At 41.2% G+C, this 17,117-nt stretch overlaps 1 protein-coding gene across 8 annotated transcripts in view; it reads left to right on the top strand.

The window, feature by feature from the left end:
• NTM (neurotrimin) overlaps positions 1-17,117 on the top strand; it is a 932,320-nt gene that overhangs the window by 804,003 nt on the left and 111,200 nt on the right. For all 8 annotated transcript variants that reach the window (XM_059413613.1, XM_059413659.1, XM_059413668.1 and 5 more), the window contains one exon: positions 12,200-12,325. In XM_059413613.1, the coding sequence (XP_059269596.1) occupies positions 12,200-12,325 (126 nt within the window). The remainder of the gene's footprint in view (positions 1-12,199; positions 12,326-17,117) is intronic.

Below are 17,117 nucleotides of genomic sequence, written 5' to 3'. Positions count from 1 at the left end.
GGGATTTAGTGGCAATAAGGTCTCAGAACAGGAAATCAGTTTAAAACCAACTGATAAGTTACTTTGGATAGCAGTGGGGCCACATTCTGGGCTTCAGGATTCAAGGCCAGATAATGAGATGTCTTTTGCACATGCCTAAATTGTTCCCAAAGACCATGGTCACAGGGGGTGTAGATATAACTCAGATTTTCATTTTGGCACAAGTTATAGTGGTGCTCAGATGGAGAAAAGCAGAGACTCCCCCAGGGTTGTCTCCCTTCCTCTGCACATAAGCTTGCATGTACTTGAGGGAAAAGAGAAGAGCCTGTGGAGAAGTTATACCATACCACAAACAAGGACGGGGTGGGGAGAACTCCCCACAACCTCCCAGCTGCAGCCAGCTGGTTTGATAGCCCATGTGTCAGTGCGTAACTACCATTGCTTTTAGGCAATTAGGAATGAAAGCCAGAGAGACCACCAAGGCAGCTGAGGAGGTAAGCCAACTTGACCCGGTCAACATCCAGTGCATGGGCAATCCCGGGAAGTAGGCTTTTGCAGGGCTGAGTGTGGGACCTCCGGAAGCCAGGGGCTTCATCTCTGCCCCCTTGTCTCTATCTGATTTGGAAGGGGCAGCCACGAGAGGGGAATAGTGGGTACCTGCCCACCCAGGCAGCTCTTAAGGGCAAGAGGAGACTCTGAACCAAGAGAATCATTGCCAAGAGGCCAAGAGATTATGCTGACATACACAGACACACTTACATATGTGGTTCCTTGTATTGTCACAAGTTGGAGATGTGTGTTGGGTGACAACACTGAGGGTTATAGAAAGACCATTCCTCTCTCCACAAGGTGGGTTTCTGAGCAGAAGCAAGAATATCCAAGAGGCAGAGTAAGCTAATCTTTTCCTAAATTTGAAGAGAAAGAGGACCCCCTAAAGAGTTTCTCTAGCTAAAGTATGGGGTCGCCAGCCTTGTCCTGAGCCAGATGGGGTCTGTGTCTCATTTCTCTGAAGATATTTTGGAGCTTATGCAAGGAAATCTTTCTGGTGGAGAGGACAGCTGATAAGTTAGGTGATTGGAGCAAAGTGACTGACGTGGTTTTATAGCTTACCTTAACTGGCCACTTGAGCTTCACAGACAAGAGCAGCCTTCTGCATTTAGGAAGACAAGAGACATAGCCAGATGCCAGAGGCAAGGGGAACAAAGGAAACTGCCAGAAAAAGGCTTTGTGGCAGGCTTTGGTTGCTGGTGAAAACAAAAGTAGACAGTTCCTGGTGGGCAGGAATTAGAAACAGGAGGCATCAGAAACTTCCTGCCAGCCTCCACCTTGGAGATGCTCGTGAAGAAAACATGCATGTCTGAAGATGTCACAGGTGCGCTCTGAAGAAATCCTGGTCAGCGATTCCAGGGTGGATTTTTACAGAGACAATTATGCTGTTTACTACTAATTGATTGAACTCAGCATTATCTCAATCACAATAGCATTAATTTGTGGAGTGATTAGCAGGTCACTAAGTGATTTCAATTATACCTACATATTTCATGTGATCCCCAAAATCCTGTAGAAAGGGGTGGGGTCCAGGATCTGCCACTCTCTGCACATAGTGCCACTCTCTAGGTGGCACTAGACTTTGAGCACACTGTTAACTATTTAAAGCCCCAGTGTTTTGCATTAAATGGGAAAATGCATGACAAATACCTAGTATTTATTGGGTACTCAAGAAATATTAGTTCTCTTCAACGAGGAATAGTAATAAAAAGTAATATTATCTTGAATTTCTCTTTTTTTTTATTCATGACATTATGTAAGTGAGTCGGATTATTAACTGAGTCCCTTTTGGTTAGCATTACTTTAGTTTTTGAGGACCTCTAGTTTGTGTAAAGTGTAGTTGATTTTTTTTTTTTTTTTTTTTTTTTTAGGGACACCTTATTAGTGAATTGCAGTTGTCTGACTTCCTTGAGTTACTTGTGTAACTTTTCTGAGTTTTGTTGTCTTAATTGTGCAACGGGGATAATGCATATGAATTTCCATGAGGATTTAAAAAGAATCAGTGAATGTCAACCTCCAGCAAAGTGCTTAACACAGAAGGCGTTCAGTGGCCCTTCCCTTCCCATTCCCTCTCTCCTCCCTTCATGACCTGGTCCCTAAAATTCTGGTCCTGTTCAGCGAATGGGGCATGAATGCAGTCATACATATTTAACCCAAAGCAAGGGCTGTTCTACTAGAAACTGTTTAACAACAAGGCCTGCCTGGATGGCAGATCCTCATTATGATTAGCAATAACACCCTTATGTGCCCACCTTAAACAATTGATGAAGAGATGCTTCTTACAATTTCTTGGATGTTGCCAAATATAATGGAGCACTTACAGTTACAGGTAAATTGCTGTGAAATTCAATTTACGTTAATATGCCCAGAAGCAGGAAAGCATAGAGTGAGGAATGCATGGTGTTTATTTTATTCTCCTATGTCTCTATCAGGAATGACTAAACTGGGTCAGGGAGCAGAGCTCATAAAAACTTCCTTCCACATTTCAGCTGATCCTTAAAGGAACGAATTCCAAACTTCAGAACCAGTGGTTTATAACTAATCCTGAATAAATCACTAGCTTTTCTCTCAGGGCTTCATGATTTTCCAGCCAACATGAAGGGCTTTTAATATGGAGAGAGAGAAAGAATGAGATGTAAGAAGTGACAAAAGGGTTCTGGTGAAATAAATAATAGCTGGCCTGAGCTTTGTCATTAAGAGCATTTTCAAACTCTGATTTGGGATTCTGAATGTCTGCAATCTGACCTTTTCTTTCTGGAAATTGGAGGCAGCAAGCACACTGCCAGCAAGGAAACAGGGTCCTGTTGCCGATCCCTACCCCAGGTAGCAGTCTGCACCCTCACCTGAAGATACGTTTGTCTCCAAACCCCTAGCTCATCTGAAGTAATGATTAACACCCACTTTGGTGAGGGATGGAGTCCCATCTCAACCCCACAGCTCCTAAGGTCTGTGTTTGTCTTCATAGTGGCCTTTAGAGGTACACATTTTTAATAAATCACATTTGAATAGTACTTTACTTTTAAAACGTGATTTCTCATAGTTTTGTCTGATGCATAGAACATCTATTCTGAAGAGGCAAGGTAGTAACATAATTAAATTAATCAGTGAGTTAGATGATTTATGTGAGTTTATGCAGCTAGTAATTGTTGGGTCTGGTCTCACCAGATCTTCTGATGCAAAGGTAAGGGTTCTTTTTATCAAGGGACAAAAAGTCCCACAGAACCTACAATATTGGAATGTGTATTCCATTATACAGATATTTTTATTGAAAAGAAGGAAGAAGGCAAGATGGGAATGAGAAAAGAAAGGAGCGAGGGAGGAAGGAGAAAAAGAAGGACAGAAGATAGAAGGACAGACTGACTAGTCTTTTCAGTCCAAATAAGCCAAATAAGGTCTCAGGGGTCCCACCAGTATATCGGATTGATTTTTTCTCCGCCATGGTGGAGAGACAGCTAGGAACACCTTGTTGTGGGAAGCAGCAGCTGGTGTTGCTTCCAGTAAAAGCCACCCAAGAAGGCTACAGCTCCCTGCCTCCGCTCATAGTAGTGGAATCTGAATGCGAGGTTGCTGATTAGGAAGTGCTGGAGATGGAGCAGGGGGAGGATGAGATATTTATGCAAATGTGGGATGGTCCAAGAAATATACTACAGAACCCTCCCCTCCCCTCTTCAGACAGAGAGTAAAAGCACATACAAATGAACAGAGAAGACTCTCTTTCCCAAATGGACTGTGGGCATGCCAATATTCACACAGAGAGGTAAAGGGGGATGATGGGTGAGGGACAAATGAGTTCAGCAAGCTCCAAAGGTCGCAGAGTTAGGAATCTGCCTTCCACAGGACTTAACTCTCCATATGAAGACAATATGGCTTGGATCATGTAGGTCTCACTGTTGACACTTACTTGGGTAACTGAGCAAATTTAAAAATGTCACTAAGCCTTAGTTTCTTAATCTGTAAATAGGAATAGTAGTACTGCCTCATAGAATTTGGTCAAGATCAATTCAAGCTTCCTGTAAAAAATCTAACACACAATAGAAAATCATAATGTGTCAGTGGCCCATATGTATGTGTAACATAGCAACATATGTAAAACAACTATTATATAGTAAGTATTTAATAAATATTATCTATTAGTATTATCATAGATGTTGAACATTTAGGGGTCATTTCAAGATCTTGATGAAGGTCATTCCTTTTGATTTATTTGCATTTCCAAACAGTCTTATAAAAATACCCTAACTCATTCATTCAAAAATATTTATTGAACAGCTGTGCCAGACATGATGGTATGTGCAGAGCACTTCAATGAACAAAACAAGCAACAGAACTTTTATTTTACTTGAAAGAAGCTGGCAATCATGCAACTCTCTGTCATTCTAAAGGTTCCATTTTAGAAAAGATGATCAAGGAAGGCTTCATAGAGGAGTTAAGATTTAAAGAATAAGAATCATCCAGATGAAGAACAGGGAGAAAGACAAGCAGAATGAATCTGAATCAAGGAATGAAAGGCTTGTGGTGTTTCAGGAGGAAAGGTAGCCAGTGGAGTGAGAAGAAGAAAGTGACTTGGGTTGGGTACAGACAGAAGAGTCAAGGTCTGGTCCATGAAGGGCTTTTGAGCTCAAGGAAGGAGTTTTCATGCTTCATGATCAACTCTTCTCTGTTCAGTCTAGATGAAAGAAAGAAGGTCCTAGATCAAGCATATTTTACCATAACCTGACTCCATTGTTCAAAAACTCAGTTTTGCACTAGACTTCCTGCTGGTCCACAGTGGCCAGTGTGAAAAGATGGATCAGTCGCAAAGCAATATCTACTTGACTGCATCTTTGAGAGCTTTTTGATGTAGATTGAACATGCACCAGGCCATTGACATGCACCTGAGAGTCTCTGTGTGGGGTCCAGAAACCAGGAAACTCTAAGGTGTTCCAGATTGGTCCATTTTATACTATAAGGACAGAGGTCCCAAGGCCTTAACAGTGAAGGAGCTCTGAAGGAGTTGTGAAAACCATCCTGAGTTGCCATGGGCATCCCAGATCTTTGCTACAGAGAGGAGGCAAGAGGGGAGTGCCACCGGCAGTAAAGGAGGCCATCTGGGATGCATAGATCTGCGTGTGTCATGCAGAATAACCTGGTCCATGAAGCTTATGTATATTCCCAGCCCCACAGGACTGTGCAATGCTTAATAAAGCATCTTAATTTGGATTTAATAGGATATCTACTGTAGGCTAAAAACAGCAAATTGCTATTTATTAATGACACAATTATTAAAACTTTAACACCTGGGCAGTGGAAGCTAAACCAAGAGTGAAGAAGTTCCCTACAATAGTTTCAATAATTATCTTATTTAATTATTTATACTTTTGAATTAGAATTCAATAAGAGCCAGAGTAAACCTTAACATAATGTATTTAATGTAGATCTGTATCCAGAGTATTCAGTGTGACTCAGGGAGCTTCTACCTTCCTTTCCAAACATAACCTACTCACTTATTGGTCTTCCTCTTTCCATACTGGTGTGTTCTCTAGATTCAGAGCTCCACATCAGCAGAGATGTCACATACATGTTTGTGGAAGCAACATAATGGCCTTTTTAAAGAAACCACAAACTCCTAGCACATCTCATTGACTTTTGTGGCTTCGGTTCTCATTCCTCTGCTATTTATTGTCAAACCATGTTCTGGAAACTTGTCTCAGACCTTTGATGGTATCACTGTAAGTGCTGAAAGGATAGATCTGCCTGCATGTCCTTGAAAATCTCACCATCAGAATGCCTAAAACAGAATCGAACTCATCAAAATATTGTCCTTCCCCAAGAAGATCTTCGTATATCATCCTGTGTTCTGCTAGCTTAGCCATCCAGCTGCTGTTGAACAAAGTGGCATTCATATTTGACTCCTTGTTTCTACTTTCCTTATCCCAGGAATCATCAAGCACCTGCACATTTTCCTGGATGTTTCTTTTCTTTCCATCCTTATAGAGCCAGTAGTTTAGCCCAACCCTTGAATCTCACTCTAACATAAACTAATTTATTTGACTTTAATTTCTGTCTATCCCATTCCTTCTGACACATCGTTACCAGATCTATTTTGCTTAAAGTACATTAAAAATTTGTGGCATATTTTCTTTAAAAAATTACAATTGCTTGCCATTGGCTACAGGATAGAATGAAAATCTAGGACCTAGTCATTCAGGCTGTTCCATACTTTGGCTTTAGCTTACCTCGTTGATCTTGTGTCCCATTCTTCCTCGAGTCAATTACAATTTATCAAGCATCGATTCTGTATTAACTACATACATATATGTGTTTCCAAGCACATACAATATTAAAACTAACTTATTGGGCACTTCATATTGCTAGGAGTGCCTTTACGTCTGTTTTATAAACTCACTCCTTAAATCCTCAGAAGAAACGTATGAGGTACATGGAATTATTGCTTCATGGCATGGATGAGAAAGTCAGGCACAGAGAAGTGAAGTGATCTGGCTAAGGCTACCCAGTTGGAACATAGTTTAGCCAGGATCTCAACCACTACTCTCTTTTGTCTTTTGTAGTAAATCAACTTTCCATCTTCATACATTTGCTGATTTCTGCCTTCCATGTTGTGCCCATGTATTCCTGTCCTACGTGAAGCAACTTCATTTTTTCAGCCATTGTAACTGGTTTTTTCCTTTCATTGCCTTCCAGAATAGACTCAAGAGATAAGGCAAAGTCACTGTGACATTCCTACTTGCTGTGATCTTCCCTCTTCCTAACTTGCAGAGCTTAATGTTTCTACCACTCATTTGGCATTTAACCACATGCAATTTTGGGACAAATTTGCTTTATTTTTCAACCCTTTGGAATGTTTATACACACTTTTTTTCATAGAGGGCCAACCAAATTTGTATATCTCTGCTTGTCATTCATGTATGTATAACACAGTTGTCTATACAGGAGGTGTTCACTAAATGTTTGTTGAATGGCTTTTGGCCCAGGCTCCTTTAGCAGCCATTTGTCCATCACCAATTATGCCTGGCCACAAAAACTCTTCATGATAGGATTCTTCTTGTATTGTCTCCTTTGCCTACAATTTCTTCCTTCTTCAGGTTCACTTTTATTTTTCTTCTGCTTTTCCTTTTTTTATTTCTTTATTTAATTTTTTAACTGATTAGGCATCTCTTGGAACTTTTTTTTTTGTTTTTTTTTGTATTATGTCATGTTAGTCACCATATAGTACATCATTAGGTTTTGATGCAGTGTTCCATGATTCATTGTCTGTGTATAACACCCAGTGCTCCATGCAATCCATGCCTTCCTTAATACCCATCACCAGGCTAACTCAACCCCCCTCCCATCTTCCCTCTAAAACCCTCAGTTTGTTTCTCAGTGTCCATAGTCTCTCATGGTTCGTTTCTCTCCCTGATTTCTCCCCTTAATTTTTCCCTTCCTTCTCCTACTGTCCTCCATGCCATTCCTTATGTTCCATCAATAAGTGAAATCATATAACTTTCTTTCTCTGCTTGACTTATTTCACAGCCTAAACTACTCCTGTTTCATCTATTTGATGCAAAAGTTAGATATTCATCCTTTCTGATGGCTGAGAAATATTCCATTGTGTATATAGACCACATCTTCTTTATCAATTTAAAAGGCATCTCAGCTCTTCCCACAGTTTGGCCATTGTGGATATTGCTGCTATGAACATTGGGGTACATGTGATCCTTCTTTTCACTACATCTATATTTATTTTCTTTTTTTTTAAATACAAATTTATTGAAATATAGTTCTCAATTCACTAAAGTGTATAATTCAGTGACTTTAGTACATTTGTTATGCAACCATCAACAAAATCTAATTTTAGAGTATTTTTGTCATCACCTATATTTATTTTCTTGAGCTTAGTTTGGGTGTCATACATCCAAAAATCTTCCATGACATTGGCCTCTAGGCTGGCTTAGGTATCTATCCCCTGTATTCCCTCAACATCAAATCTATTCCTCTATGTCACAATGCCTTAAGGGGATATTAAGAGGATATACTTTTTATTTATTTATTTTCAGCATAACAGTATTCATTATTTTTTCACCAAACCCACTGCTCCATGCAATCCGTGCCCTCTATAATACCCACCACCTCTTACCCCAACCTCCCACCCCCCACCACTTCAAACCCCTCAGATTATTTTTCAGAGTCCATAGTCCCTGATGATACTTTTTTAAAAGATTTTTTTTTAATTTACTTTTGTGTGAGAGAGAGAGAGCATAAGCATGAGCAGAGTGAGAGGCAGAGAGAGAAACAGTGTCCTTGCTGAGAAGGAAATCCCCCACCACCACCATGAGTGATGCAAGACTAAATCCCAGGACCCTGAGATAATGACTTGAGCTGAAGGCAGACGCATAAACAACTGAGCCACCCATGTGCCCTAAGGGGATATACTTGTGGGATCTATTTTTACATTTCTACACTGCAAACTCCTTGAGGACAAGGGCTATGTTTTTTTTAGTGTTGAGTTCTTAGCGCTAAGCATGATGCTAGTATATGGAAGTGATCAATGAATATTGATGAAGGAAGGGATGGGAAGGGAAGAGGGAAGGAAGGAAGACAAAGCAGTCCTAATATATTTCAAACAGCCTGCATAAAGAAAAGAGGTAAGATGCAGAATGTATCCATGGAAACAATACAAATATATAAATAGCTCTATCTTAGTTGGCCAGAACTTTCTTATGAACATGAATTAGCTAAGGCCATAGTACATCCTTATCAATTCAATTTAATTTTAAATACTGACAGTATGCTAGCACTTGCCACCTAGAAAATGATACTCTAAATCCCCCAGCATCTTAGGCACTATGCCAATTTTGTTCTGATAACTGGGATTGTAACTCTGGCCAAACCACCTCAGCTCGATGCCATGAATGGTCTGCCTTTCAAACTCTGCTGGAACCATTTGCCACCTTTGAGCTGGACTCCTGTGAAGGATTGGAAGGACGGTGAACATTTCTTCAACTTCTACTTCATAAGTTGGATGCTTTCCAATTGTTAGTGGAGGGAGACAATTCTAGATGATTCTTCCAAGCATGAGGTGTGATTGTCTCATTTAATATACTTACTGTGCTGACAGCTTTGGCCCAAAACACCTTCTATTCTACTTGGGGACTGTCCATTGTTCTCTAGTGTATGATTAGCAGATTAGCTATCATGTAAGAAGCCAGGAAAATGAACTCCAGTAAGCCCTTCCAAAGCAAGAGTAATTCATTACCCCGCCTGATTTCCACTTAAAATGTACTTTAAGCACACTTCCAACTACAAACCCTAAATCACCCTGTGTTCACAAAGTCCATCATTTTTTATTTTATTGCATGGCGTTGGCGTGACATAATCCCTTGCAGAGCATCTCGGAGTGCTTTACAGATCAATAAATTACTTACCTGTGCAGTCGAAGCAACGTCTGCAAGGCCAGCACGGTCATTATGCAAGCAGCCTGTCCTCCAGGAAGCAAGCAAAGCTCTATGGGTGCCAGCGATGGGCGGGAGCAAGGGCCAGGCAAATGTATGGGTTGGGGGAGTGGTGGTGCAAGAAATGATATTTAATGTTCCAGTTAAAATTGCAAATAAAATACATCAAGTTTAAGTGATTTTAAGACTGAGAGCATTTAAAAAAAAAAAAAAAAAGACTGAGAGCATTTAGAAATTTGGATTCTTCAGACAGTCAGCAAATCAAGTGTTCAGTCATTAACTCATCAATTATATTTCTGTCCTGGAAGATTCAAGCTAGTCTTTATAAAATGGTACAGCTGTAAAATTTGCAATGTTATATCTTAGAGGTCCTGGATCATAGAACCAATGGTCATTCCCCAGCCCTCGCCACATTGACTCTCCTACCAATTAGTTGTGAGAGTGCAGGGATATGGGCAAACACACACAGACGCACATACACACATATACACACACTGCCTCAATATCTGAAGCTCAATATGGATTTAATCTAAAAATGATTAATTGGTATTTTCTTGATGCAAGACACCCTATTCATGATAGCAGAAAATAAAAAGAAGAGTAAGGCTCTTGGTCTATAGTTATATTCAGATATCTTATAGCATAGAAGAAAGATGATACTGGGGTAATATAAACAAGTTTATTTTAAATTCCTTGGAAGAGGCTATGGGATCCCCAGGAAAGAGAGGTCACATCTATTTAGAGATATCTGGAAGATGTTATGGAAGGGGTGGTTACTCAGTTGGACCTTGAGCAATTCCAATAGGTATACATAGTTGGAGAGAAAAGTCTTTAAGTGACCAAAATCAGCAGCAAGGGCCTGGTGATTAGGAACCAAAAGTGTAATGCATGCTTCTTAGTGAGGGTTCCCAGTTGGCAGGAGTGTCGGAAAGGGGTGAGAGACAAAATGCAAGAAGGAAGAAAGGAACAAAAACCAGAAGAAGATACTGCCATGATAACCCCCTTTCATGGAGAAGAAACCCCAACACAATTAGAAGTCCAAACAGAAGAAATTCATCACAGAAATTTCCAATCAATTTGACTTCCACATGAGGGTCATCCTCTGGCCTTGGGACAGGGAACAAGGTCAATGTTTCCTGGGATCTCCAGCAGGACCGCTAGCATTGTATACTGGGTAGATGATGTGTCTTTGAATTGCACAATCTGATGGCTCAAAAAGGGACTTATTCAAGGGAAGGACCTCATATAAAGAACCGTAAGTGAGCTGGATGGAGGGACCACTTAATTTGTAAAGAACTAAGGTGCCAAAACTAGTTGAACTGGGGGTTGAACTGGTAAGCATTAGTGATCCAGTCCCAATGTTGTTATACACATGTAGCAGGTCAGAAAGGCGGTTCCCTTGAATACCGTTATAATTACATTCTATAAATACTTGTTAGGCTTTTGCTGCAGCTATAAATAGGAGTACATCATGACTTAGGCTGTCAAAATGTTCTTGGTTAGTGGATGAGAGATGCTAAGCAAATAACCAAAACATAGTAGGATAAGTGCCAAGAATTAGAGTCTGGGAGCTCAATAAATGACCGCCTTGCTTTATAAACCAATTGGCAGATAAGACAAATGAGCAGTCATACTTGAACTGAATATCACATTCACTGGGGGTAAAGATGGTAACAGAGAATTAGGCTTAGATGTGCAGCAACAACAAGCTTCAACAATAAGCTTCTAATTTGGATCCCCTGAAAGAAACAGGTGCACATGGGCAAGTGCTAGCTGTGTTGTGGTCTCTACAGGTCCCTGGAGGAGGCTGTTCCTGTGAAGCAGGTATGAGAACCACAACAGGATATAGGTTCCTAAGAGAAACCTGTTCCCAAACAGAAGACTGGGTCCTGCTCCCAATTTTACCAATTAGATAAATCCCTCCTCTCCTTGGGGGATTAAGTTAGGGTGCAGAAGGAAAAGAGACCAAGTGTGTTACGACTAACTGATGTGCCCTCTGACTCCACATCAGGTATGTGTCATGTACTCTGGGAACACAGATGAGGAGCAGCAGTAACTTAAATTTGCGGAGGACAAAGAGGAGTAGGGGTAGGGAGAGCTGAAACAACATAGCACCTGATTTGAGCCTGAAAGGATGACTAGAAGTTTTGAGAGCAGGACATAAAGAACGATGTAGATTCTGAATGTGTGACGGCCTGGAAGGGATAACAAGGAAGGGAAGGAAAGGGAGGATGACCGGGAATGTCAGTGGAAACACAGAATGCTCCTTGATTCTGAATGACCCAGTGTGCGGGTCTGAGAAGCTTGAATATTTTCAGGTAGGCGACAGGGAGCAACTGGAGGTGTTTAGGCAGAGACAGGATAAAATCAGAATTGAGTTATATAAAGAGGATTCGGAATGCAGCGTGGAGAATGACTCGTGGATGTCTGTCGGAGGTGGGTGGGGGTGAGAGTGGAGAAGGAAGCGGGTGGAGGCTAGGAGAACAGTTCTTGCAGTATTGCAGTGGAACCCATTCCCATTCAGACTCCCAGACTCGGTGTTTAAATGGGAGGAAATAGAAGTTAAATTCAAGGTAAGATATTTCTTTCACGTTTAAGGTAATTCCCCTAATTTTTCATCATTTACTCCTATAGCCCCGATATTTCAGCCCCTGCGTTTTTCTGCCAACTATCATTATAAGATAACAAAAGAATGTTTTAACAAGATTTTTATTTTCCTTCTTTCTGTTTTGTTTCCACAGTATCTCCCAAAATTGTGGAGATATCTTCAGATATCTCCATTAATGAAGGGAACAATATCAGCCTCACCTGCATAGCAACGGGTAGACCAGAGCCTACAGTTACCTGGAGACACATTTCCCCAAAAGGTAAGAGAGGAAATGGAAGAATTGTTGGCCATGGCTAGGAGGTCTTGGCACTCGTGACTTTGTCCAAAGGATCCTACGTTTTTGATATCTGATAACAATGTACTTATGCCTCTGCAGAAAATGTCGGTGTTCTCTGTAAGACAAGAATATATCTTTTAAGATTTCAGAAATTGTATTTGAGTATCTCTCAAATTCTGGGGAAATGAATCCCACTTGTTTCTGGGTGAAATGGTGGTAAGATGTTCAGGGTGAACTCCACTGGTCCACTTTGCTGATACAACAATCAGCAAAGCTGGCATTGTTCAGGTGGTTGTTGTAAGATACTGAAAACACAAACACACAATGATGAATGAAAGTGTTGAATGGCCATAGTCCTGAAGGGAAAATGTCCAAGTCTGTTTCTTCAGTGTTGACAAATATCTGGTCCCTAGCCCATTAACTGTTTTGTGGTTCTGTTGTTGTTTCACTCTGATTAATCCCAGATAACAAATATAGGACAATGTGTGACTAAATTGAAAATGTTGCTTTGTCTAAATGTCTAGGTGTTTTGTAGACCAGACTTAGTGTTGTTTTGTGTTTTCATGGATTGAACGTTAAAACTTTAAAATTTAAGGAGAGATGTCATTTATCATTAAGCTTTTATGCAAGGTGCATTAAATTATTGCATTTATTTATTTTTTTTTTAATTTTTTATTTATTGCATTTATTTTTAAATATGTACTGAGTGCTTGTAATAGTCCAGGCACTTCTGAGCACTGAGGATGTAGCAATAAAACAAAACATACAAGTTTCTGTTCTCATGAGCTTACATCTTAGGAGATAAGTGACAAAAAAAAAATGAATATACAGTAAAACAGGTATGGAAAAGGATGAGAAGATAGAGCAGTTTACATTGACTAAAGAACCAGAGGTTTGGTTGGGGAAGGCCTTTGAAAAGGTGACATTTGAGCAGATGCTTCATTCCAGTGCTTATTGCTGGTTAATGTAAACTATATTTGTGTGTGTGTGTGTGTGTGTGTGTGTGTGTGTGTGTGTGTGTTTGCATGTATGCATAAATGTCTGTGTTGCTGCAGGTTTAAGGATTCTAAGGGAATCATAGTAGTAGATATCTGCTTAGTGTTGTAGGTTGGGGCCCCAAAAACAGACCCTGAGAATGTGATTGGTGTGTAAGAAGTTTATTTGTGAGCTCTTGGGATCAACTCCTGTGAAAGGGAAGGGAAGGAAGGAGGATTGGGCCAAGGGAGAAGCTGAGTTGCATGAAGACCTGTGCAATTACTCAGCAGACACTGTGGAGAGTTCTAGAGCTAGCTTTGCCTTTTAGCAATGTTGAGGTGAGAGGGTGTTCTTTTACACCAGCAGAGCATTCCGTCATGGAATCTGGACTGTCACCTGAAGGACAGTAGCCTGGGGCCAGGAGTCTTTAAGTGGGACAGTATGCACAAGTGGTGGCACCCAAGTTCTACTCACCAGCAGCACATGATCTCCTGGGACAGGCATCCCACTACCTCCCTTCTGAAAGTGGCAGAGCATCACAGTGTCCACTCCGTTTGCATCTTTTTTGTTTTCTTTTCAGCATAACAGTATTCATTGTTTTTGAACCACACCCAGTGCTCCATGCAATACGTGCCCTCCCTAATACCCAAAACCTTGTTCCCCCAACCTCCCACCCCCGGCCCCTTCAAAACCCTCAGATTGTTTTTCAGAGTCCATAGTCTCTCATGGTTCACCTCCCCTTCCAATTTCCCTCAGCTCCCTTCTCCTCTCCATCTCCCCATGTCCTCCATGATATTTGTTATGCTCCACAAATAAGTGAAACCATATGATAATTGACTCTCTCTGCTTGACTTATTTCACTCAGCATAATCTCTTCCAATCCTGTCCATGTTGCTATAAAAGTTGGGTATTCATCCTTTCTGATAGAGGCATAATACTCCATAGTGTATATGGACCACATCTTCCTTATCCAATTATCTGTTTAGGGCTATGAATGGGCCCTAATACCTAATTCCCTCTCGCAGATAGTGACAGATTTGCCCTGATGGAGCTTCTCAGAGAAGACATGAAATTTTCAGTGTGCTTGGCCTGAATTGCTGGGAGCTATCCCATATCACCATTTCTGATGCCACCACTGTGAGCAGAGGGATCAGAGAGAGTACCTGCATGTCTGCAATTCTCTCGATTTAGAGTGGCCTTAAAATGGACTGGCCCAAAATCTGGGAGGAGGCTTCTGCTGTGCACAGGACCATCCACAAAAGGACATGGCCCTAGGGCACATCGAAAGGAGGGGTCATTGAAATGGTCAGACATTCTTAGTCCGTGGTACACACCATTCATCACTGCTTAATGCTGAGTTCCCACTGCTATTGGATTCCAAGGCAGCCTGTGCCTTTAGAATCTGCAGAACATTCACCATCCCAGGTAAACCCACTTTGCCTTACTTCAAGAGGCACTAGGCCCTACCCTCGCGCAGGTCTCTCTTGGTCTCTGTCTGGTATCTTCTCTTTCTCTTCTGGCTCTTCAGCTCTTTGTCCTTTTCCAACTTCTTTTTTCCCTCTTCTCCTCTGTACAACTTCTCATTTTGTCTTCCCCTTTCATACTTTGTCTTTGTATTCTTTACTTTCCCTTTCTCTCCCAGCGTCCTAAACATTTGTGCATTAATTTTCTTTCTTTCCACATTTCCTTTTTTTCCTGTCCCCTGGCTCCCACTCTTTCTTCTCACAATTACTTCTGTCTCTCCTCTGGCATTGGAGCCCTCTTCCTTTTATCTTGCTGAAGTTCACACTGGCACACCTTAGAGCCCTTTTCCCCCTTTGTGGACCATCCAGCAAACTCGTTTCCCCCGGGGACTTTACCCGAGCCTCTCTGCCAGATGCTTCCACTTTACTGGGGTTTTGGCTGCTATGGAAACAGAAGATGGATCAAGAGGAGAGGAGCAGGATAATCAGAATCTACCTGTGGATCAGAGTAATTTAGATGAACAGCCTTTTCCAGATCCCTGATCCAGATTAGCTATCCCAGATTCAAACTGAGGAGACACTCCAAGCAGTAACTAATCACTTCGAACTCACCAGGGGGCCGTTTTCTCTGTGACTGATTATTTGGAGATCAGAGGTGTCATTGGGCTGCTGCCAGATCTGAACTGAAACTGGAGACCCTTAGCAGTCAGAACTTCATCTTTCCCCACTAAATATTTCTAAAAGGGTACTTCTTTTAAATAAGTTGGGGCAATCTTGGGATTCTTTGGGGAAAAAAAGATCTGACACATCTTAGTAAAGTCTCCAGAGGCTGGGAGATGTTGTCATATTTTGTCCCATTCTGTGCGGATGGATCATACTTCAATCTGGACCATTCTCACAGACATAACCATTATAATCCCCGAATGGATCACTGATGAAGGCTAACCACATTGGTAACACTGATGGCGTCAATGCATTTTCTCCCTCCAGACTGATCTGTTTGTTTTGTACATTCCTGAGAAATCCTAGTTTCTTCCATCATAACTCATATGGTGCTGTTAGCAAAAAAAAAAAAAAAAAAATTATATAAACTTCTTTAGAATATGTATTTCTAGCCTTGACCACCTCTTACATAAAAAAGGAGAATAGGGGTCTTAACCACCATTTTAGTAATGGCCCATACATTTTGATACACCGCCACTTAGGTGTGATATCTGGAGGGTGGAGGGACCTTGTCCATGAAACCATCTGCCTAGCACTTTACATCGGATGAAGAAATGTCAGTCATCCCTATCCAGTGTCAACTGTCCATATTCAAGGTGGCATCCCAAGTCCCAATTCCATGCTACTATTGATCATGGAAGATAGTTTTCTTTTATTATTGGCAATTTGTCTTCTAGTTCCTCTCATGAACCTACCACCTTTAACAGGTCAAGATGAAAGTGCATGAGTTTTATAAGGATACCTGCTCTCCCACTACACAGCTTTTCTGGAGTGTGCAGGTATTTCTTCCACCTTCTTGGGCCTTGGTCATTTCAGAAAGAAGTGCCCTCATCTCCCTGTCTCACATGGAAATTCCACCTGGATCTGCACAAATGTTTGATTGGCCTTTTGCCAAATTCTGTATAAGTACCGGCATCCTCCTGCAGGGGTCCAAATGGCATCAGGGGTCCCTGTTTCCTCTAGACACATTCCCCATTCATGGCTCTGAGCCTTATCTTTTTGTCCTCATCTAGACATGCAAGAATTTATTTTCACACAACCCCAAGCTCTAGTGTTCCTTTGTCCAAAAGAATACTTTTAATGTCCTCTATTCTTCTGAGTCTTCCCTAAATAAAGAGAAATACTATTTCTTTCAGGGTATCCTAAAAGGTGCTTTTTAGGACCTCTCTCTTCATGGAAAAGTATTCTCAAAGCCCAATTTTTATGTTTCCAGTTGCTGTTGCACTGTAAGGGCTTTAGAGAGGAGATTGAGCTTCCCATCTTGCCACAACCCTAAAAATCAGGGGAAGGAATGAATATGCAGGTTCTTCTATTCATATGGAATTAAGGATCACTGAGCGTCCTTATGGAGGTGCCCTCATGAGTGCACTCACTGACTTCCTCCTCTCTCTCATCAAACAAAACACGGAAAATAAAAACCTCACCAAGGCTGATGAAAGAATACTTTGTACCCAGATATTGGTTGAGGGCTTAGCAAGATCCAGCGAGCTGTTATAGATGTCCTGATTTCTAATCCATGAGTTCTTTGACACGAATGTCTCTGAGGGACTACATCTCACTTTGCTTCTTCACTTTCTAGCACAATGCCCAGCACCTAGAAAGTGTCAAAGAAG

Source organism: Mustela nigripes, chromosome 1 (genome assembly GCF_022355385.1).
Source record: "Mustela nigripes isolate SB6536 chromosome 1, MUSNIG.SB6536, whole genome shotgun sequence".
Taxonomy (NCBI): Eukaryota; Metazoa; Chordata; class Mammalia; order Carnivora; family Mustelidae; genus Mustela; species Mustela nigripes.
The sequence above is the reverse complement of the archived record's forward strand: the minus strand, read 5'-3'. Positions and strand labels throughout refer to the sequence as shown.